This window comes from Sinocyclocheilus grahami, unplaced genomic scaffold (assembly GCF_001515645.1).
Source record: "Sinocyclocheilus grahami isolate Dianchi unplaced genomic scaffold, SAMN03320097.WGS_v1.1 scaffold29.1, whole genome shotgun sequence".
Lineage (NCBI taxonomy): Eukaryota > Metazoa > Chordata > Actinopteri > Cypriniformes > Cyprinidae > Sinocyclocheilus > Sinocyclocheilus grahami.
The window spans coordinates 2,538,841-2,563,812 of record NW_015505208.1 but is presented as its reverse complement, the minus strand read 5'-3'; the positions used below and the strand labels follow the sequence as shown (position 1 = coordinate 2,563,812).

Here is a 24,972-nt window from a genome sequence, read left to right as displayed (position 1 = left end):
ACCTTCGGATCCTCCCCATCGCCCTGGCTCATCGGCTCTCCGTCTCCGCCTCCGCCTCGGGCTCCTCCACCACCTGCTCCGTCGCCATTGGTCGGCCCCCTGGAGTCGGTGGCCATTCCTCCTCCATGGCTCCTCGCTCCGTCGCCTCCACCATGGGCCGTCATTATGGCTGTGGCCTGGGTCCAGCTGGACTCCTCCTGCTCCAAGTCCCTCCTGGCTCCTCCCTCCTTCGTCTCCTCCCTGGTCTCTGTCTGACGGTCCCCTCCCAGGTGTCCGTCCTCCTCCTGAGCCTCCTCCTTAGTTCCCACCCACTTCACCCCCTCTGTTGTTCCACGGTGCGAGGACGCACCTTCCGGGAGGCGGGTGATATGTCAGGATTATGTACGTCTACCCGTGTTATGTGTGTTATTCCCCTGTTATTCCTTGGATTAAAGACTGTTGTTGTATTCCACGTCTCCTCGTTTCTCGCTCCGCGCTCCTTGCCATCACAGACCGTGACAGAAATAGCAATATTATTAAATATTATCACCTCGAACATTTTCAGGGGGTCTAAATCTGGATTCAATGCTTCCCATTGCTTTTAGAAGTGTTTAGCAAAATTGTCCTACTGAAAGACCCATGACCTCTGACGGAGACACAGCTTTTTGATGCTTGCTTCAACATTAAACCCTGAAAGGCTTTAGTAATCTGATTTCTTAATTCCATGCAAAGGGTTCGAGGACTAAATAAGCTGTACATACACTCATTGACCCCACGGGCACTTTCAAGATGTCACTTATTTTCTAGCCATTTTCCATTCGCTTCATTCTGGTTCCCTTGTTCTTAAGTTTCTACTCCTCCGATAGCCACCTCGGTCCTCCAGTCGTCCGTGGTGCAGGAGGATGGGGGGGATTAACGGATCAGTTCCCAATTTCCCCTCAGCCAGCTCTCCCATAATCACATCATCTTACACCTGACAAGAGGGATAAATTCCATTAGCTTTTATTAGCAGTAATTATCCCCGGCTCTCACCCCATGCTGTCCCCATCCATTCACCCGCTTCTCCTCTCTCTACTTTTTTCCTTTTATTCCTTTTTGTGCTTCTCATTTCTCTGGCTTTTTTTGTTCCCGGAGTCTATGCTCACCCACTATGCCGCTCGCCCTACTCTTCTGGTTGGCTTCACCATGGCTTTTAATTAACACCCTCAGTCACAGTCAAGCAGGCTGCTTCCTGGATCCCTCTGCTCACAGGGCATCCCACACCAGTATCTTACACACACACACACACACACACACTGTGGGCGAAGGGATGAGACGGGTCACACATTAAATGAGGAGCCGCTGGCTTGTGAAGCCTGTTTCAGTGGGTGCTGTCATGCGAGTCCTCTTCTTCTCCCTCTCGCTCTCTCTTCCCTGTTGGCTGTGTTTCAGTAGGAGTCAGCAGTGGCTTTATTGGTCGTTATGTATGGAGAGAGGGATCAGGGCTTGCAGGTGCTGAGAGCTGCTGCAGATGTGAGTGTGTGTGTCTCAGGGCTGATTCATGCTGTCGTCCTTGTGAACACATTTGATGTAATTAAACAATTATTCCCACTTGCCCACCTGTGGTAGGTGAGCTGTGCGGCTCATACTTTGTTTCCCAACAAACACACTTGCGCTGTTTCACTGTTTACGATAATGTCTCACCCTGCCTTTTAACTGATTTTTAGACATCTGTGCTTGTTTCTTCTGCCCCGTTCTCTTAAGTTGTTGTTTTGAGGTTTAGCTGGTTCTTTGTAGGCAATGCATCTGTTTACATAAACATACTTCAGGCGATCGCAAAGTCAAAAAGTATCGGTGGAGTGTTAATGTTTTCTACACTATGGAATTTAAATATTGTCAAATATGTTAAATGGATTTACCAGCTGTACTGTAAATATGTTGTGTTTGTGTTCTATAGGCTGTGAGAGTGTATCATTAGTGGGGATTTTTAAGTGATTCTTTCTGGAGGTTACATAGTTAGGCCAGTAGGTGGCGACAAGTGACTGTCTTTGAATTAGTTATTGAATCATTCATTCAACACACTGACTTGTTCAGGAACTAAATGAGTGTGTGTTTATAAAACAAGTCATTAAATCATTCAGTTAGCCGATTCCTTCAAAAAAGTGAATAAGTCAAAAACTACTTAATGAGTCAGCCACTGAATCAGTCACTCAACTGATTTGTTTGAAATCGCTTATTCATCCTGAAGTTTATCAAGTGACTGTCTGAGAGCCACTTACTCATTCACTCGGATTCATTTAAAAAAAATCATAATAAATAAATCATTCAGGAAGAAAACTTCTAGGTTCTAGTTTGTTGCAGCTTTTCTACCATGGGTTTGTTTAGATATATTTGCTTTGGCAGAGTAAAACCACACAAAGTGACTGACAATATTACATGTAAAATATAAGATACTCATTTTTAACTTACTGTCACAATCAGGCATGGCTGTGATTAGCTGCCTTATATAGTATCTAAATTATTAGCACACTTGTTTGCATAATATTGCTTAATATCACAATATATATTTGTCCTTATGAAATTGTCATTTGATTGACAAGCATAGCATGTCATTGTGTTACTTGCAGTCTCTTGGTAAAACTGCACCTGTTAGAAACATAGAGATGAGTCGTCATGATTTTGTTCCAAGCATATATTCATTTTGGTTGTTTAATATGAGGAATTTTTCACACATGGATTCCTAGAAAAATGTACTTTAGATTTAGATTAATGTATGATGGTAAATTTCCACCGAGGTACAAGTTAGAAGTACTTACAAAATTGCAGTTCCTTATAAAATTATCGGCCACCGGCCAGTATCATTTTATTTTCTTGTCAAAGCGCATTATATTTGACCCGGAATACATTCTAATTTGTAGCTGAAAGCAAAATAAAATTTATCCAAATATTTAATAAGTGAACAAGCAAAAGGCCCAGGAGATTTGTAGAATTTACTAACTTTACAATTCTGTTGAGGTCTGCTAAACTTTTGTGTGATTCTTTTTTTTCTTTTGATTTTTCCTGCAAGGGCATCAGATCTTTTCATCAGCTTGTATTATTTTTAATAAATAAAGAATTCTCTAGAGATACCAGTTTATGTTTCTTTACATCAATCGCAGATATGGCCTAATTGATAATTGTTTTTTCTTTTAACATAAAACACACTGGCAAAATCCCCCTTTGCTAGGAAATATCAAAGTTTTTTGTATCAAAAATATTTGTTTTGTTTTTTGTTTTGTTTTGGCTCCGTCTGTTTTGTCCTATTTGCTATTCTGGGCTTGCACTGAGTTTCATTTACATGCCGTCTTGGTAACGTCTGCTCTCACTGCGCTCCCATCAACTGCCTACATAAATCTCGCACTTCAATTAGACTTTACAGAGGGCAAAATGGCACAAACAGAGCGGAGCTGCAGAAGTATTGTGCAGGAGATGGTCATTTCGCCACGAGTGGCATTTTAGGCAGGCATTTGCTAGGACAGACTCCACTGTGAAATAGGCCTCCTGCGTAGCATTAGAAAAGGGTAAAGAGGCTCCCATATGGGCTGGGAGAGGTGCTCAGAGATGAACACGGAGATGGACGTGCACACATGCTTCTCAGTGGCCCCTGAAGTCGTGACTATAATGGCAGATATCTAAACAAACTCACCACAGTAATGAGCTAGGGGGTGAGGCGGGCCCCAAACGGACTCAGCAGGAAAGGGGGCGTTCAAGCTGTACTCATCATACTGTCACTCAGTAACAGCAGCATGAAACCGAAGGGTCACTGGCATTCACGACAGCGTATCTTCTGATCACGCACATGTGGCAGTGTGTGTGTGTGTGTCAGAGCAAAAGGACGGCTAATTAGATTCAGTGGTGGGTGGACGTTAATGACGGCAGAGCGCTCTATCCCACTGGGACTGATATGGAACAGCGCATTACACTGATGGGAGAACTATGTCTCTCCCTGTCTTGCGTTCTTCCCTCCACTCATACTCCCATCAGTATACTCACACTCCTCCTCCTTTTAGTTCTCGGTCTGTGTTTGGGGACTCATTAGAAAACACCACAAAGCAATATCCACTTGACCTTGTTAATTAATCAGCTACATCATGTTGCTAGAATAAAACCGAGCTCCTCGTAGGACACTTCCTGTTACAGCCCTTCCAGGCTTCCGGATTGGCTCTGCACTAATGTGACTCCACCTTCCCTGGCTGGATCTCTTGTAAATGGGACAAAACGGTAATTAGTCGGAAGCCGACACAGTTGTTTAATTAATACATCAGGCGAAATGAGTCGCTTCACGCCAGAGATGTTAGCGTGGTACATTCCGTTCTTTGATGCAGCTCTCGCCGTCAGCCCGTGTCTGCCGTCTGATTTTGATGACCTGCTCTGTGGTCATTAGCAGAAATCCCCATCTCTGTGGACGCAGTCACAGCCAGGGTCATCTCGCCTCGTTTGCCCCTTTAGACAGGCTGAGAGAGAGTCAGAAGCTCATCTCTGTCCAGAGGGCTCTGCATGTAAATGGGCTGGAATGGCCATGCATACAGATGCCTTCCAGGCGGCGGCTGAGACACAAAAACAGTAAATTGGCACAGGATGGCTGTGGGTGATGTGTGTGTATTGCTCCATACAGCCCATGGGACATTATTTACAGCCTCTGGAGGCCTATGACTGCCAACATCAGGCCAGCTTAGAGAGGACGGATACTGAGAATGTTTTGCTAGCTGTGTTGATAAAGAAACTTTGTTTCAGTATCTCTAGCTATATTCTCTCTTATTTAGATGCAATATACTTTAACTTGACCTTTTGTTCTGGCCAATACTCACCATTGTTTTAGCTAATAACCAATAAATATCATAAGTCTATACTACTTACTGTTTAAAAAGAAGATTTAAATACATTTTTTAAAAATTAATTAATAATTTTATGTATTACAAGTGAATTTAGACATTAATATATGAATTTGAAAAAACTGAAAGTTTTGTGATTATTTTTGACTGGAAAAAAGGTGTTTTCGCCACTTGACTTATCTGTGCTGTGTACAGAGACTATGGCATTACAGAGATTGTTTTGTGTTTCACCTTTTTCAGTGGTATCTTTTAGTTCGTTCAGACATGTTACTCAACATTCCAGATAATTGCATAATTTGGTGGGAAATTAATAGATATAATGATTCAGTCTAAAGAAATATGATGTATCACAAATAAAACAGGCCAGAAGCAACTGAATATGTAAGTTCCTTTTTTCAGTTTAAAATATCAATAATATCGGTTAATTTTGCATTTTTATTTTGCTTTCATATCAGATAGTAAGAATTTATTGTCACATTGTCAGTTTTTTTTAAGCATAAATAGTAGTGAAATATCAAAACTAGCATCCTAAATCCTTCTATTGATACTTTGTCATTATACATTTTTCAAGATACATTCACTGTGAATGTCACCGTGAATGTAAACAACAATCTGGGGCCACTGGCGATCTTTGCGTCTAAAGTGGTTGAGAACTGGTCTGAAAAGAGAAATGCTTAGGAAGCAGGATTTCTTTCAGATTTTCTTTGATGTCATTACAACATGTTCTTTTGATTTGCAGGAGTTTCACACTCACACATACATTTTGCCAGAATAGTCCATAGCTGTAAAACTCCCTCTTGTGGTCAGGAAGAGTCACAGACACACTCATTAATTTCCAATGCAAGTTGCTCCAGCCTTCCTTTTCATTGGGTATGAGTGTTTTTGTTTGCATTTTAGTATTTGTTTTGCTTTGACTTTTAGCAGACCATAAGCCATTGGTGGGGGGGCCGTCATTGTTTTGACAGATTTAGTTACAGAAGCACCGAGATCAATTATTCAGCAGAGCCATGCATGGTTGCAGGATTAATGGTGCGTGTGGCGTATAAATCAAGCAGCAGTCTTGAACCACTTCAGGAGAGAGGAAACAGGAATGACGCTTGTGGAAAAGGCATTAGCATCCACATTCATTCTCTGAGCGAGCATTTCTAACCTTGAGACGGGACAGTTAGCGTGCTACCAGTCGCAAATAAAGCCTGCCGTTTTCCGATGAAGCAAAGCTCTGATAACTAATACCTGCACTCTGTCACATTAGATCATCTGGAGAGCGGGAAGCGCACTGAAGGACGGAGGTTTCATATCACTCATGAGCAAGGATAAAGCAGGGCGGCCCATATCTGTAATTGGGGAAAGTAAACTGTTGAGGGGATTGAGCTCCAGAGATGCTGAATGTCACATAACTCACTCCCTCCACTCCACCTCTTCTCTGTACCTCTGCTTCCTGTCTCTCCAACGCCCTCTTTCAATCACCCAACTTTGCTACTGTCTTTCTTACATCTTTTATCGATGTCTGAATGTCTCTGAATTTCACTTGTCACTGTGCTGATCGATGGAATACAAAAAAAAAAAATCACAGTCAAGATGAAGTTCACAGCACACCAAATTATAGCTTCTGTGAAATGAACATTCATTTAAAGCCTTGAAAATACAATAAAAGCAGCTCTTAAGGTTAGAAAAAATTATATTTATTATTTATATATTTGTTTTTTAAATTTATTATATTTTTCATAATTCATGTTTCAAATCCAGTGTCTTGTCCATAGGCCTGTCTAGATGCTGAAGTTATGGTTTCTTCTATTTATGATTTCTTCTTTTTATTTAATTTTATGTTTTGTATGTTTTATATATTTTACATTTATTATATTCAAATACAGTATTTTTGTCCATATGTCTGACTACATACGGATGTTATGGGTGCATTTTTATTGTTTATACAAGGATGTTCTATAGAATATTTTTTCAGTATAGCTGAAGGCAAGTGTAGATGTTGAAAAGTGGGAAAAGGGCATTAAACCTCTAGGGTGTTTAAATTCTTGATTGACTGAATTCCCTGAGAACCCAGTGAAAAGCTGAAAAGCATTTTGTTTCATCCAAACTACAAAAGCTATGGACAGTTATACATTATCCAGTTATACATGATGAGTAATCATTTGATTATTATATTATTTTATATTAGAGAAGGTTGCAGGCTTATGGCCAGGTGAAAGTATGTAATGAGAATAGGGTAGCTATGATAGTGAAGGGAGTGAGACAGAGAGCTGGGCAGTAAATTTAGGAGAACAGAGGGGGCTGCTGCCCAGGGCAGATAAACACAGGTTCCAGCCACCAGTCTCTGTGAGAGCGAGAACAGGCTCAGGTCCAGAACAGATGCACCACCAAGCTAGCTTACAAAACATCTCATAATAAGTCAGCCAGACATGGGCCTCAGAAATGAAGTGTCACTTCTCATTCTCCTTGCCTTCTATCTTACACTCGCTCCTTTCATTTTTGTCTCTCCTATGTCTCCCTCTCTCTTTCTCATAACACAGAATCTGTCACCTTGTATCTAGGCTCCACTGTCCGCGTGCGCACGCGTGTGTGTGCATGTGTGTGTGTGCGCGTTTTCAACAAAAGACTCTTGAACAAAAGACAAGTCTCTTCGGTTTTCTTTTACCTGAATAAAAAGTAAAATTCAGACAGTAGAATACTAACCACTGTGTTTTATATACAGTACATATACATATATATATATATATATACATTAAAAAGTAAACTCTCTTTAAATTATCATTATTAGGAATATCTCCATTTTATTTAAATATTAGTGCTGTCAAACGATTAATTGCGATTAATTGCATCCGAAATAAAAGTTTTTGTTTGCATAATATACTGTATGTGTGTGTACTGTGTATATTTATTATGTATATATAAATACACACACATGCATGTATATATTTAAGAAAAATATGTTATATTTATATATTAAATATAGTTATATATAATATAATTTATATGACTATAAATATGTACATGTAAATAAATGTAAATCTATACATAAAAATATATACTGTATGTGTGTGTATTTATATATACATAATAAATATACACAGTGCACACACATATATTATGTAAACAAAAACTTTTAGTTTGGATGCGATTAATCGTGATTGATCTTTTGACAGCACTATCAAAAATATAAATTCTCTTAACATTAAAAATGTTGTCACCAAATTATTATATTTTGTAGACCTGTCTTCTGTAGCTTGTGCACCACAATTTTCAAATAATTATGATTCTTAATTGGATTGAGATCAGGCCCATTAACCTTTTTGTTCTTGAGCTGCTTCAGTGTTAATTTAGCTTGTGTTTTGGGAGTAAATTTGGACATCTTGCTCGGGTTAGTAAGGCCTGTATCTGTGCTGCTAGTTAATGGCGGACTGATCACTCTGTCTGTCACTCTGTGATAATATCAAGCTGTCCCAAACTGTTCCATGCCATCTGGATCCTGACTTTCCACCACGCTCCAAAATATAGCAGCTCCTCTCTGGCCCACTGGAGCTCAGATCAAGTGTGATATATTGCCCCCAAAAAAGGCTATATTATATAACATATTTTGTCATTACAAAATGTGCATATGATATTAATTTGTGTTTTATGAGATTAATATACATATTAATTACATTTTATATAAGTTTTAATAGAATCAAAAATGACCTAGAATTTAGCAAACATCTAAGTTAGAATAAATGCTTCAGTTATATTTATTGTAATTTGGCAATATAACATTTTACATTCACATTTTTTTAGTCGTTTAGTTATTTATTTATTTATGTACCATATTGGCCCGAATATAAGATGACCCTGATTATAAGACGACCCCCCTTTTTCCAGATGTACCTTTTGGAAAAAGGCTTTTTAAAAACCAATTCTTGTTTTTTCTCAGTAAAACACATTTTGTCTTCAATTATTTTCATATTTTTCCTATTTTAATTTTTGATATACCATAAAAAAAACAGGTTGCCCATCTGAATTAGGACATTTAGGCTATCCATCTAATAGTAGCCTACCAAAATCTTATTAACAGTAGAAGTAGAGTTGGTCCCATCAGGCTAATGTGACAGTCACGACTCATGCAGCTGTAAGGTTTTCTTTTTCTTTTGTTTTTACTCGCGATCTTTACAACACGCGTTACATTACGTATTTCATGGCACACTCGTTTTATGCGTATTTGGCGCCACCTATTGTTGTGGGTGTATTATTGACATGTCAAAGTCTAGACCCTGAATATAAGACGACCGCGTTTTTTCCAAGAAAAAAACATCGTCTTATATTCGGGACAATACGGTATTTGTAAATTTTATATAATCAAAAGTAAGCAAAAATATGGTCCCAGGCTCTTTATTTGTTGCCTATAACTATAACACGAACATAACAAATTTAATATCAGAAAGCATGTAGACTACTGTTTGCCTCTCTGGTATGTGTATAAAGGAGCGTACCTCAGGAAATGTGGTTTGGCCTGTTCTGACCTCGCCTGACCTCGCCTGACCCCTCCGCCCCAACCTCCCCATCCCATCACCCCTCCGCCGCCTCCAGCCTGCGTATGCGCAAGGAAGATTAAGCTGCTCTGACGAAGCCGTGTTTACAAATATGCAGGCAGAGGAACAGGGCAAGCGACGCTGAGGAGGAATAGAATACAAATTGCTTTTTTTATCTCTCTCAGGGCCTGGGCTTGAGAAAATGCGTTTGCGATTGGTGTTCCTCTGCCTGTGAAGGATAAAGCCTCTGCTCTTGGTTTGGGTGCTGGTTAGCATTCATGCTCTCTCTCTCCCTCTCTCTGTACCTCCCATTCTCTTTCTCCCCTCCTTTTCTCCTCCTTCATCCCAGGGTCTGATTTTCTGGCTGTTTCGCTGGTAATCAAGTAGTCTCTCCGCTCTCCTCTGATGTCTCGCTGACTCTGTCTCTCTCTTTTCTCTCTTTTTTGAAGAGACTCTTTATGATTAACAGTCTCTGTTCGTGCGGGAGCCGGCAGAAATGAAGAGAGCATATACATCAAGCTGGGAGATCTATAACTGTGTGCTAATCACTGCTAACACAATTATGCAGAGCTACAGATTCTCCCTGGTTTAGCCACCTTTTTCTTCCCGTAAAAATGGGCGTGGCCATTTGTAAATTCTATGGGTCTGGCTTCCACGTCCAGCTATTTTTAGCTGTACAAAACGGTTTGTTTTGCTGCTCGATATTGAAAATTGGTGCGTCTTACCATATTATTTGAATGTATTGTCTCAATTATGAACACACTGGTTTATAATGCTAACAGTTTTACTGTTTACTGCACATTGTTATTCTTCTCATTATTTACCTATAGCGGCTAATGAACCGGAAGTCTTGCCCATAGGCTTACTTCCGCGTTGAAGAAAAAGGTGGATACAGTCACACCTCAAAGTTCCATTTGTGTGTTTCACATGCCCTGGAAATGGCTTGCATTTTTAAAAACCTAAAGGGATTGTCCACCCAAAAATGAAAATTCTATCATCATGTATTCACCCTCATGTCATTCATGTCATGTATGATTTTCTGTTTTCTGTGGGACACAGAAAAAAAATATTTTGAAGAATGTTGGTAACCACTTAGTTTTGGTAATCATTGACTTGAAACAGAGAAAAACACTATGAGACATTTCAGAAAATATCATCTTTGATGTTCCTCAAGAAAGAAAGTAAATAATGACAGAATTTTCATTTTTGGTTTAAATATGGGTTGCTATAAACCCATGTGACTTTCACAGATTTCCCTGGTTGCTATTTTCTGAATCCATATGTTAACTTTCTAAATATTTCCTTAAATTTCATCTGATGAACTTTGCTTTGTAAACATACCGTATGCAGACCCTTTTGCAGAAGTCGTTGTTTTCTTTTATTTAAAAACTCAAAATGAGCTATTTTATGTGGCTTTGTTTATGTTTGAAAATATACTTAAAAATATGTTTTGTATTTTGTTCAAATTTTAAAGCCACCTTGTGTAACATCACTGAAACCAATCAGACATATTCAGACCTATTCAAATTTTCTCACAGTTAAATCTGACACTTTGTGTTTGGCACAGATAACAACTTACATGTTATATCATATCATATAGATTTGAAATATATTTGATCTACTTTTATGGCCCTTTTAGTGTGTTTTTCTTTTTCATTCCCATTCACTTTCACTGTATGGAAAGCAACAACCAGGAAAACATTTCCTTTAGTATTCTAAAGATTAAGGAAAGTCATATGGATGCGGGTGAACTATTCCTTTAAGTTTCTTGTAGCGTGGGTTAAACGGTTTAACCATATTTCCATATTTTGACACAGTCGACTCATTGTGTTTGTCTGCTCAGCGTTTGTTGTGAGCATTTGAAGCTGTTCAAAAAGTATGCGAACCGTTTCCCCAGGGAGCAAAGCTTTGTGCATAAATATTTAGCACAAATGGAAATAAAACAAAGCGGCACACGTCTTATAATGCTATTCATGCAAACCAGCCTCTGATTCACATTCAGAAGTCTAATATTACTGCGTCGTGTTTACGAATCACTCGTCTCTCAGATCTCGAATGCTGATAGATCCAGAAACTTAAGCACGCTGAAAAACATCAGCTGTTTTCAGATAACCCCTGACCTTTGAACCCCACAGGAGGGACTGACCGTCCTTTTGCCTTTCTATTAGCTTCCATAATGAAACCCAGAATTCCATGAATAATGGGCTGCTACGGCTGATGGAGATATAGATTCATTATTCAGCACGCCGGTAGGGTTCGGCCCGCCATGGGCAAGGATCAGGAGGAGGTAGAGGAGAGAATGGGATCTCAGACAGGGTGAGGGTGTGAATGGAGAATGAGGAGAGACAATTCCCCCGTACTTCAAAGTTTTTTTTTCAGTGGGTTGAAGGGGAATTATCTCTCAATACCCGTGATATTTTTGACTAGGAACGGCATGCCGAAGCCCTTTTCTCTTCATATTTAAGAGATAAACTCGCTTCAAAGCTTTCATGAAAGTTTCTGTAATTGTTATATTAGACACCAACAATCCCTCCCTTCAGGCAGCTAATCTCTCGTTTAAACTTTCTATCCTTTTGACTCCAGCATGTAAGAGCCTCTCCTCAATTTGGCCTCACTGTTTGAGAGTCATCTACTATCCTTCGTAGATGCAAATAACCGAGCTCTGCGGAGTCCCAGAGGCCCGCGTTCTTTGTGTTAGCAGCTCATGCATCACCAGCCCTCTCTGACAGAGAGAAATATGCCATTTATTTTTGTTTCACCCTGATAGAGGAAGACACAGAGCAGAAGAACAAGGGGGCAAAAACTGCCTGTTGCACAGGGTTCTTCGTGAATCATGATTCTGTCCGCAGAACTCTGGCCAGGCTTCAGGCCCGAAGTCACTTTGTCAGACAGCAGGACATAATGGGCTATTACGGTACCCTTACATTGTGACACGGAGAGACTCTTAGTAATGATGGCTCTATACGCTCTGAGCCTGCTCAGCCTGAGGGCTGATTGGGGTTCGAATGTGTAAAAGCACTTTTAGACAGCGTATGTTCGTCTTGTCTGGATACCACCTTCGCCTTCTGTCTGCTAATGATGTAATACTGTAGATCAGCAGTCAACAGTCACTCTCTCTCTCTACCTGTCTTGCACACAAGTAGGTAAGTAGTCAGTTGCCTTGGATTAACCTGGAGTAAAGTATCTTACTCGTAGACACGGTGGTAGTTCATAGATCAACTTTGGGGTTTAGATCCCTCAACCTTGCAGTCACCTAAAAAACTGAAATGGAATAGATCACCATCATCTGCTGATTTTAAATCTCACACTCTCTTTCTGTTCACACCAGGGTTGATGTCATAGGTTCTTGTGGGAAGCCTGTCAAATTTGCCATTAAATTGAATCAGAATTGCGAGTTACAGAGAAGGGGAGGGGTCTTATTGAATAACGTTATAGTGCCTTTTTTTTTTTTTTTGAACATCACCAGTCCCCACTGTAAATATGCAATATATCTCCTTCATGTTCCCCAGAAAAAATAAAAATTCAAACAGGTTTGGAAAAGCATGAGGGTGCGCAAATGAGCACATAATTGTAATTCTGGGAATTTTAATGTAAACTACCCGTTTAACCACTAACCACACAGCATATATATACACATACTTCAGTTGGTCGCCGTTGTCCTTGATGAGTCGAGAGCACTGGGTTGTTCAGTATTCCACAGATGCTCGTCATATGTGAGAGTATGCCGGGGTTTTAGTGTGTAGAGGAGCAGAGGAGCATGAGGCCTTTGCGACCCCACCATCCCATTACCTCAGCCTGCTCGGGCAGGGCTTTAACCTTGGCAGGCAGGCTGGAGGAGAGAGGGTAATTCTAACCTTAAAAACCTGCTGATTAAAGCTAGTTTTGTGGAATTCGATTCCACTTAATGCCTTTGGCCCTGAGCCCAGAGGCCTGGCATTAACATCAACAGACACTGTGTCTTCTGCCTGAGAGACGTGCACACACACACACACACACACGCACATTTGTTGTACTGTCAAAGGCATGAGTGTGGGTAGTACGCACACTATTCCTCCTCCTTATCTCTCTTTCACTCTCTCTCACTGCATGCAATGATATTGGACAGCCTTAGTTGTACAATATTTCCTCTGTGTTATTGTTGTGTTTGTGATATTGATGTATGGCTTTGTTTACGTGTCCAGCTCGAGTAATTAATTCCCCCTTTCGGGGTCTGTGTATAAACTGTTTTTTTTTTATTTACAATGTGCAAGGTATTTTTAGAAACCAAATTACCATAAGGCATTCTTTTTTGTGCGAGCGGTATTGTTCAGTGAAGATAATGGTCTCCTTAGCTTCATTTTGTTTCACACAGCTGAAGTTTGAGATGCCGCTGCAGAGGTGACTAAACTCAATAAGATGATTCTGTTTACTAGAGATGATACTGCTAATGTCGTACTAGTATGACACTAGCAGGACTGTGCATCATTCAGAATTGAATTGAGAATTCTTTCATTTAAGTTCAGTTCAGTCGGAAAATTCAAACTCAAATTTACATCTAAATTGTTCACTTTTATAATTTACTCACCGTCGTGTTCATTCAAACCACCATGACTTATTTTACACCATGACTGAAAGAGGCTGAGTAACTTGCTGGACAGGAGACATATTTGTGTCTTTGCCTCAGGCTCAATCCACAGCCCTTAGGCAGGTCTTCTTATATATGCCTGATTGATAATATAAAGCTTGATCTTCTTAATGAAATGGTGACTCTGTAGTAGATCTGCTGGCACAGGACATACTTGTGAGGGTTTGCATGTCATGTACGCACAAACACGTAGTTATCCAGATCTGTTTAGTATTGCTGAAAGAAGAGTAAGGCATGACAAATGTACATGTTCAAGTGATTGGTAATAGATTTGTCTTGATTATCTACAAGGTCTCAGCTCACTATATCACTCTACGAGGTAATTCATCAAGTTGTCGCCAATGCGCTCTCAAATTGTATGATTGAGTATTCCCAACTGGATTCACTGTCTGATAAATTATTCCTTGTGTAGCGAGTGCTAAGACAAAACTCTATCAAGGTTAGCGTGGGATTCGGTATAGCTGCTATACCAGACTAGACAAACACTCTGCAGTGTCTGGTTTCCCTCAGAGGCTTATGGGCCTCAATCAGGGTAGGCACGATATTTAATTTGACACAAATGAAAATGAGGCTGTGAGGTATAGAATATGAGTCTGCTTAATAAGGAAAGATACTACAGGCAAAATGTTGCCAGTATTTTCTAATGTGTTAGGTGATATAAAGAGATTTCTAAAATCCACAATATAAAAAACTTAAACTCTAATGTTAACTAAATGAAAAATAAGTTTTGAACCTGGTTTTATCAAATTCTCACATTTCAGTTCTGGGAATGTATGAAATATAGTGGCTCAATTTTATATTTAAGCATAACATTTCAGAAGACTACAAAAGAAGTGTCTTAATGTACTTTGATTAATCATTGTTTTAGAAAGTATTGCAATTTATTTTAGTTAAAATGTTTACCATATTCACCTGTATGTTCTTGCTTAGATTGCACTATTGAATACTGTGCAATGTATTGAACAGTCTGTATGTCTTTTCCTCACAGGCTCATTTCATTCGCATCACATTAAACAGCATCTACCCTGATGAGGTTCATTGAGAGCATCCAGTATCACAACCACACACATCGTCACATCATAAAACAGCAAATTGGCACCATACTTAAGATGCCATGGTCTGATTAAGAGTGCCTTAACACATCATTATGGCCTAATGAGAGAGTCTCACATCTTTTGGCAGGTTGGACACCTTGCATTCATTGTCTGCCCGGCTGCCTTGATTGATGGCTTAGCGCAAAAACTGCTATGATGACATGCACAATTAGTGTGTCCTAATCACAACTCCACTGTCTGACCATGTAACATCTGACCAAAGTGGTCATCCCCTCTGTTGACCTTTACTGACCCCATGGGCACATGGACCCTAGTCTTACAAAAATGGCAAGTATTATAAGAAATCACTAGTTACGATCTGTTTATGAAGTCTGCCTGGAAACAAAGTCATTTTAAGAAGGTTCCGGTTTTATAATGAGGTTTTAAAATGTTTTGTTTGAGGCATTTAGTAGCAAAAAAAACTAGATGTCCTTCAGCAGAACCATATATTCTGCTTAGTATTTTCGCAAACAAATCAGTAATTATTACTTTTGGAGAGAGAAATTCTGATCAGGATTTTAATACACATTTTTCGCTATGGTCAATTCATCTCAAGTGGTCCAGTGAAGGTTGTTGAGCATTTTTATTTTAAAAATAATAATCTTGGTTTTGCAATACCACTACATAGAGATCACTTAATTAAGCAACTATCTTTACAATTTTTAGACCAATTGACATGGACTGACCCCACTATTTTTTATCCCAAATGGCCCATTTCACAACAAAATCTCATCTATGGTCTGTTTTAGATATGCATTGAGAACAGTTTGTATTTTGTAGTTTTGCTGTTGCTTCAAATGATGAGCAAGTCAGATTGAGAAATGGAGAGAAGTCCTGCATGATTGTGGGAATATAATTATGCCTTAATTGCTTGCCATTTGATGTGCTGTCATTTGTCACAGCCCACAGACAGCAAATAATGGCTTCTGTCATTGTCAGTTTGTCACATTGCCACGCAGCCTTGAGAGAGAATCAGCAAAGAACTGAATGATATTTGTCCTGAATTACTGATAAGCTAGTCTGCGTTAAAGGTTTATGGTTTTCTCATTTGCTTTGTTGTGTGTATTATATCAAATGTTTTGGGAGGATGCGAAATGGTGAGCCTACCTGTTTCTGGTTTGTTTGTGCGTGAATGCATTTTATAATTTACATATATGCCTGTTCAGAAACCTAATGACAGAAGACCAATAAATAGAGGCTGCCTGGGGCTGATATATTTGCACTCTAGTCTACACAGTGGGAAGAAGAGCAATTTAAGTGGGAAGAAGAGTAAAATAAATAAATAAATAAATATAATATAAAAATTAAAAAAATATAATGTGCCTGAAAAATAGTTGCAAAAAAATTATTTATTTATTTTTGCTTCTAGTATCAAATCATTAGCTTTGCATCATGCTAACAGCAAAATCAATTCAAGAGTTGAGCTTTCCTGTTATGCTTAGCACAAAAAGTTCCTGCCGATCTAAATCACTCCAGATCATTTAGATTTGAGGTTCAGTCACTGTTAGAAAGCAGCAGCCTATATAGGCAACAAACAGCACACTCGATTTTTTAACAAAGCTATATTATTGTGTAAGCTCTGACAGTATGTGTGTAGCCAATGGACGGTTTACATTGATTTCCGTATCAGCTCTGACAGGTGCTACAGTCTGACACAGCCCAGGCATCTTGTTTATGCCTGCTGAACACTTTGTTTATTTCTTAAACTGAGTAAACAGAAGCTGCCTGGGGCTAATTTATTCCCTCTCCAGTCCGCACAGTGGGATGTACAGTAAGGAACCGCACACACCTGTCAATACTGCGGAACAGACGCTCACAGCGCTCGGCCTGGTACATATAGCAGACATCCACATACAGACATTATCTGTCAGATGGAGATGGAGAAATGTGTTCTTGTACGTTTCGATCCAGAGCTGGATGGAAGCCCTGCGTAGAAAAGCAGTGGCGTTTGATGGACGTTTGAAATGCTTCTCTTGCCTACTCTGAGAAACCACCCTCGGTAGAAAGCTTTGCAGATATCTCCTCAGTCTGTCTGCCCCTCTCAGATTAGCAGAAGAGTAAGATGGAACCGGTGAGAGACTCTGGACCTCAATGCTCTGCTGACTATAGTGTTTGTTTGCTCGTGAGTGTCTGAGTGCATTGACACGGCGAGGGAATCTGTGTTAGCACAAAAACACACACGCTTGTTTGTTTTATGCTGCTGCTGGTGATAGAAAAAAAGAAAGAGAAAGACAGACTTTGGCTGAATGTTCTGAATGGAATACTGTTTTACTTCTAAATTAATACTGTGCAGTGCACTGTACAGTATATAATGTATTTGTACCTACTACAGTACATGACTGTCACATGACCTCACTACACTGAATGTTTAATTCAGCAATTTGTATACTTTTATCATCACAAAAATAAAAATGGTAATTTTTTTTTATCCATTTTTATGGGGGAAAATATGTGCACAATATACACTACCATTCAAAAGTTTGGGTCGATAAGATGTTTTTGAAAGAATTCACTCATGATTATTTATTTAATCAAAAAATACAGTAAAAAAAGGAATATTATTAAACATTAGTACAATTTAAAATAGCTGTTTTATATTATGATATATTTTAAAATGTAATTTATTCCTATGGCAAAGCTGAATTTTCAGCAGCCATTACTCCAGATTTCAGTGTCACATGATCCTTCAGAAATCATTCTAATATGCTGATTTGTTGCTCATTTCTTATCTTTATCATTGTGGAAAACAGTTGTCCTGATCATAATATTCCTGACCCCAAACTTTTGAATGGTAATGTGTCTTAACTTGGAAATCTGACCAAATAAGTCATTAAAAAGATTAATTAAATAAAAAATTTTGGCGGATATTAATCTGTTTATAGCTCATTCATCAATCATCACACAAGACAATGGAAGGTTAATTGGAAGCTTTGCATTTTGGGATACACTGTTCTGCGCAGTATGCTCTGTGTGTACTGCTCCTTTTGGTAAATGTCGTAGGTCATCTGGGAATTCTGTGCATATAAAAAATTGGCACACTGTGAACGTCTCGAGGTTACATATGTAACCATGGTTCCCCGAAGGGAACGAGACGCTGCGTCTAACGCTTTGGGAACGCCCCCGGTGAGACCCCATACTGAAGCATGTGTGAAATCAGTTCAATAGAGAAGCGAGACGTCGTGAGCAGGGTGACGTGAGCAACCAGGAAGCATAAAGGCGCATCCGGCAAACGCACATGTTAGCTTCTGCGGAAGCAAGCGCCTGCAGGGATTATGGCAGGGAGACGCAGTGTCTCGTTCCCTTCGGGGAACCATGGTTACATATGTAACCATGGTTCCCCGAAGGGAACGAGACGCTGCGTCTAACGCTTTGGGAACGCCCCCGGTGAGACCCCATACTGAAGCATGTGTGAAATCAGTTCAATAGAGAAGCGAGACGTCGTGAGCAGGGTGACGTGAGCAACCAGGAAGCATAAAGGCGCATCCGGCAAACGCACATGTTAGCTTCTGCGGAAGCAAGCGCCTGCAGGGATTATGGCAGGGAGACGCAGTGTCTCGTTCCCTTCGGGGAACCATGGTTACATACGTAACCTCGAGACATTCCCCTTCAGGAACTCGAGCTGCGTCGAAAGCTTTGGGAATGAGAATACCCACTGCACCATACGAGCATGTTCCGAACTCCAGGCACGACACTGCGAGTGCCTGAAGGTCCCCTATCCTCTTCAGCAAGGATATAGCAAGGAGGAAGACTGTCTTCAGCGTGAGTAGCTTGTCAGAGACATCTTCAATGGGTTCGAAAGGAGCATTGCACAAAGCCTCCAGAACCACCGCCAGGTCCCATGAGGGCATCTTGGTGCACTGTACTGGCCTCAGCCTCCGGGTGCCACAGAGGAAACATGTAAGTAACGGGTGCTTCCCCAATGATTGACCACCCAGAAGGGCGTGGTAAGCAGCTATGGCCGTCACATAAACTTTCAGAGTGGAGGGGGATTATCCTGCGGAGAAACGCTCCTGAGGAAACTCCAGAACTACCAACTGGGTAGTCACAGTCGGTCTTGCAGTCGCTGTCGCTTCCACTTCAAGGCATACAGTTTCTTCGTGGCAGGAGCTCTGGACTGGAGTATGGTCTCAACAACCTCAGTTGAGAGACCGGATGCTATGAGCTGTGCCCCCACAACTTCCATAACTCCGGGCGGGGATGAAGATTGCTGGGGCTCACAGAAGGGCTGGATGCGTGAGAGAGAACCAGAGCGGACAGTGTGTCGTGTCCTGTAATGTGAATAGATCCACTTCCACCTGGCCAAACTCCCTCCAAAGGAGGTCCCCACTTCTGGGTGGAGCCTCCATTCCCCGGGCCTCAGCCCCTGTCTCGACTGGATGTCTGCTCCCTGACTGAGATACCCAGGGATGTAGACTGCTCTTAGTGAGAGGAACTTTCCCTGAGCCCACAGGAGGATCTGGTGCACTAGCCTATAAAGGGGGCATGAGCGCAGACCACCCTCCCGGTTGATGTAGGAGACCACCGATGTGTTGTTTGTGCGGACAAGCACATGATGTCCCCTTAGGTCTGGAAGGAAGTGTTTTAGAGCTCGAAACACGGCCAACATCTCCATACAGTTGATGTGCCACATGAGATAATGGCCTTCCCACAGACCTTGGGCAGAGCGGCCACTCATGACCGCTCCCTAGCCCGTGAGGGAGGCGTCCGTCGTTACACAACGACAAGGAACCCCCAGCAACAGGCCTTGAGACAGGAACCAAAGTTTCTTCCACATGTCTAAGGCACATAAGCATTGCTACGTGACCTTGATCGTGCGACGCAGTTTCCACCTCGGGGAAAACCCCTTTGTTCTGAGCCACCACTGCAAGGGTCTCATGTACAGCAGGCCAAAAGGTATCACGTTGGACGCAGCTGCCATCAGACCCAACAGTCTCTGAAACTGTTTGACAGTGAGTGACTGGCCTTCCCTCACTCCCCTCATGGCTGTGAGAATCACTTTGATACGAGCAGGAGACAACTATGCCTGCATCGTTGTCGAATCCCACACCACGCCCAGATAAATGGTTCTCTGTAGCGGAGAAAGCACACTTTTCTTGACGTTTAGCTGTAACCCCAGCTCTTTCATATAGGCGAGGACGACATCTCGATGCCGAGCCGCCATCTGCTCTGACTGATCTAATATCAACCAATTGTCGATGTAATTGAGTATGCGGATGCCCAGGAGTTGCAACGGAGCCAGGCCAGCATCCATACACTTCGTGAAAGACAGGCCAAACGGAAAAACCCGATACTGGTATGCTTCGCCCCCGAAAGCAAACCTCAGGAACTTCCTGTGTTGAGGAAGGATGGATACATGGAAGTATGCGTCCTTGAGATCTATCGTGACAAACCAGTTCAACAAACCAGTTCAAAATGACAACACGTTCTATGGCCTCCTTCCTCAAGAGAGTTCCTACTTCTTGTTCCAATACCAGAGCCTGCTCAGGGCCCACTAATGTAGGAATAACCCCATTGAAGCGAGGTGGACGAGAACCGAACTGAATTCTGTAACCTCTCTCTACAGTGTGCAGGACCCATTGTGAGACATTTGGCAGAAGCTTTCATGCTGTCAGAAAGTCTACTAAGGGAACCAGTCTCTCGAGACTGGCCTCTGGTGTCACTAGAGGAGCCACTTCGGTGCCCTGAAGTGGTTGACCAGCAGGGAATGACCGACCTGACTGCTCTAGCGCCCTCATCTGAGGGGGCGAGCTTTCCCGTGCCGTACCATCGCCGGGCGACAGCTGGGAAATTTGCTTGTGGTAGCCCACTGAGCCCTGAAGCACTGGGGGTGGCAGGGGTATCAGTGAAGCTCCCTGAGGGCACTGAGGGGGATCAGGCACGATATACTGAGGTGTGTACCTCTCCTCCCCAGGGTGGGCTGCCCTCAGGCTCCTGACGGTGAAATTGTCAGGACCGCTTGGCCGAGGTCCTCTTGGACATAATAATGGTCCGCAGATCCGTTTTCTGTTCAGTGGACCCGACCGACCCACCCCCTGATCTTTCTGCTGGGTACAGGTCACGACACTCTGCTTGCGTGCATGCTCCACTCCCAAACAGACGATGCACAAATCGTGTGTATCCCCACCCGTGAGATAGCGTGGGCAGGGAGGAACACACGACTTGAAACGCCATCCGTTCGCCACAGATTTTCTTTTACACTTAGGCATTTTGAACTCGCTTTCTATACAGAGTAATTCCTGACTGACTGAGTGCTTTTTTGCATACACAGACACACAGACGCGCTCACTGAAGAGCAGAAGCTAACATGTACGTTTGCTGGATGCGCCTTTATGCTTCCTGGTTGCTCACGTCACCCCGCTCGTGACGTCTCGCTTCTCTATTGGACTGATTTCACACATGCTTCAGTATGGGGACTCGCCGGGGGCATTCCCAAAGTGTTCAACGCAGCTCGAGTTCCTGAAGGGGAACAGTATACACTGGGTAATAGACATCCATATTATTGGTTAGTATGGACCCATAGAATGTAGTATATTGATGTTAAAATCTTGAGTATAGTTGCAAACTGGGTTTTTTTGTTCTGCTTAATCAAAAGCGGTGATACTATGTAAAAAAAATGGTTTTGTAGAAACAGTCTTACTGACCAGATGAGAGTGAGTTTCTCCTGCAGAGATTTGTTTTCTCTTAAGGTTTTATCCTCCTCCTATCTACTGTATACCATGTTAGGAACTGTCAAGGCTCTGATCTATTGTAGAGCTCTTTTGAAACGGTATTGTGAAGAGTGCTACAGAAATACCTGTACCTTGAATTGAACTATACAGTAGTTTTAATTTGCACACTTTGTGATTTTAACGTTGGTTTAGTCTCGCACAGCCAACAATGAACACATTCCTAATCATATTCCACATTAGCTTGTCATTGCAGTATAACGGTGCCCTTAACCTCCCTTAGAACTTCAAAAAAATCCATTATTTCATAGTGCATGGTGTGTGTGTGTATCTGTAGGCATGTGTGTGCATACATCCATGCAAGTGTGTGTGTGTGTGTGTGTGTGAATGCACCAAGACTGCTTTGTTTTCCAATTCTCCGCAGGTAAATAAATATTCCCTGTGTGCATTGTAGAGGAGCCGGAACCATAGAAATGGATATTTGATTTATTCCAGAAAGAGCCAAGCTCTTTGGCTTGAGTGCTTGCAAACAATATGTTTGGGTGGAAAGCCGGCACCCAGCAACAGCACAGCATCACAGATGTCTTCTCAAAATCACATGACTCATTCCAGCCCTGGCAGACCTCTAAGTGTCCTGTCCGTTCTCTGGCCACATGGGCGAGTGTCGTTCCTTAACCTGTATGGGTCGCTAATGCCAGCTATGTTGCTGTTCATTTCTGACTCTTTTGTATAAATTATAAATATATAAATAGGTATTTTCTAGGTTTTTATTGTTGTTGTTGTATTTAGAGTAGACCTGTTGAAGAGTCTGTTAAAGTAAGACATTTTCTATTCAAGTCTAACACTGTCAGAGAGACAGACCCTCATACACCCTACCATAAACTTGTTTTTGTTAAACTTAGCCAATGTGTTCTCTACTAACCGTGTGTTTCTGTGTGTGCTTCTTTCCCCAGTGTCTGTACGGCTGTTACGTCCACTCCTCCATCATCCCCACCTTCCACCGCAGGTGCTACTGGCTTTTACAGGTAAGACTGCCAGAGACTTGGACACCTGTTAGGAACTCAGTTACCTATTGTTATTTTTCTGAAGCCATCATATATTTTCTTCTTCCCCTCTTCGTTTGGAGCTAAGCAGCACACCTTCAAGTGTAATTCAGCTGTAATGGAGACAGGCAGGGAGATTAAACGTAACCCCTCAGCCCGCTGGAGCCTGAGCTCACCGACTGATCAAAGCTAACCTCGAAACTACAGCCCAGCACAGGGAGAGGTCTAGGGAGGAATCGCATGCAGATGAAGCCTTTAAAAGAGCACAGAAGATAGATATTCATGCTTTTAGGACATATACTAGGGATGGACTCAGAAGTGACAGCAACCATCGATCATGAAACACAACAGTTGCACAACTTCAAACTAAAAACATTTCACTCTGATCAGAAAGCAATTTGATTCAATAAACTGGATTAGTATTACATTTTTAATTAAAAAGCCAGCACAAACAATTTGGGTCAAATCACTAGCCGAAAATTTCAAACCCTAAATTTAAACGATTTGACTTAGCAGTCACTAATTAAAGTTAAAAACACTGTTTTCTAGGGGTTACTGTGGTACAAAATGCTCTTAATTGGAAGAACATTATTACTGGCTTTGAAAAGAGGAAAGTAAAAGCTTGTGAAGCAAGATTTCCATTTTCTCAGAAATATTATTCTCAGTCTCTCCCCATGTTTTCTCAGTATCCTCTGAGCTGACTCATGTTCTGCTTCACTGCTGCTTCAGGTGATCAGAGTCTGTGTCCAGGATAGAGCAGGTTGTTCCAGCATGACTTTGTCTTACACATATGGTATCAGTCTCCGGGGCTTGGCAGCACCCTCACTGTGTCCCAGTAGTCTCAGCTTCAGACGGACCGCCCAGTGTCCGCTCGTTGACTGGATGATACATATTGCATAAAAACCTCATCAGTTTTGCCAGGCTTGTCATCAAAAAAAGATATTTAGAGTTTTGTTTGAGCTGCTGCTTTATTTAGTAAGTTCACTATGAGCTCAACTGTACTGTATGTCCAATGCACATCCATTTTGCCAAATTGCATGACTGTTCAAAAGTTTGGGTTAGTCTTTTTTTTTATTATTACTTTTATTCAGCAAGGACACTTTAAATTGATAAAAAAATCTATTTCAAATAAATGTTGCTCTTTTGAACTTTCTATTTATCAAAGAAACACAAAAATATACATTTGAACAGCTGTTTATAGTTTCTTAAAAATAAAGTTTCTTGAGCACCGAATCAGCATGTTCGAAATATTTCTGAAGGATCACGTGACACTGAATACTGAAGTAATGGCTGCTGAAAATTCAGCTTTGCCATCACAGGAATAAATTACATTTTAAAATATGTATATTCAAATAGAAAAGTTGTTTTAAATTGTGACAGTGTTTCACAATATTACTGTTTTTGATCAAATAAATGCATCCTTGGTGAGCATATAGGTAATTATTGCAAAAACATTTTTAAAAATCTTACCAACCCCAAACTTTTGAGCATAAGTGTAAATATGAAACAAACTCATGGTGATCATTTTACATATGAGTGGGCCTCTATTCTGGCACCTAAGCCAGATTTAGATGCTAATGTGGACCAGACCTGTTTTTTGTTTTTGTCAGAATTCTGTCTATGCAACACTTTCATCCCAGAGTGCAGATTCACAAAGTTGCATGGCCACTAAAAACGCACATAACCCAATCCAAGCACAGTCAAGCCTCAAACGATGACACAAAACTACATTTTCAGGGAATGTGATCACAGAAAGAGAGCGAAAGAAGAGGGAAGCGAACAGAGAGCAAAGAGACTGCAAGTGTGGCTGTCTTTTTATCCAGTCCAGATCTTCTTTATTGAGAAAAGTCTCAGTAATAAGACAGGGGAGGAGAGGAGGTAATGAGAAAAGAAGCCTATGAGGAATCTCGGCACTCCTTCCCTCTAAAACACTTTTCCCTCAGATAGTGCCTCATTCTTCCAGGCATGTCTCGGTGGTATTGCGCAGCTCTGCTCTTCTCGCTCTGCATAACGGCAGAGATCTGCTGAGGGGACGTATTATCGCCAATTTACCCAGAATGCTTTGCACCTCGTTGGCCCTTCTGAAAAGTTCTCACTCACGCAGAATAGACTGTCTGGGAGAGGGAATGACTGTTTGGAGATTTGAGGTGTTAAGGGCATATTATCTCTCTCTCTCTCTCTCTCTCTCTCTCTCTCTCTCTCT

At 41.3% G+C, this 24,972-nt stretch overlaps 1 protein-coding gene across 1 annotated transcript in view; it reads left to right on the top strand.

Annotated features, from left to right (window-relative positions):
• Window positions 1-24,972, top strand: part of camta1a (calmodulin binding transcription activator 1a) — a 385,900-nt gene that overhangs the window by 293,859 nt on the left and 67,069 nt on the right. Inside the window, exon 6 of the mRNA XM_016257232.1 lies at window positions 22,680-22,751. Coding sequence (XP_016112718.1) covers window positions 22,680-22,751 — 72 coding nt within the window. The remainder of the gene's footprint in view (window positions 1-22,679; window positions 22,752-24,972) is intronic.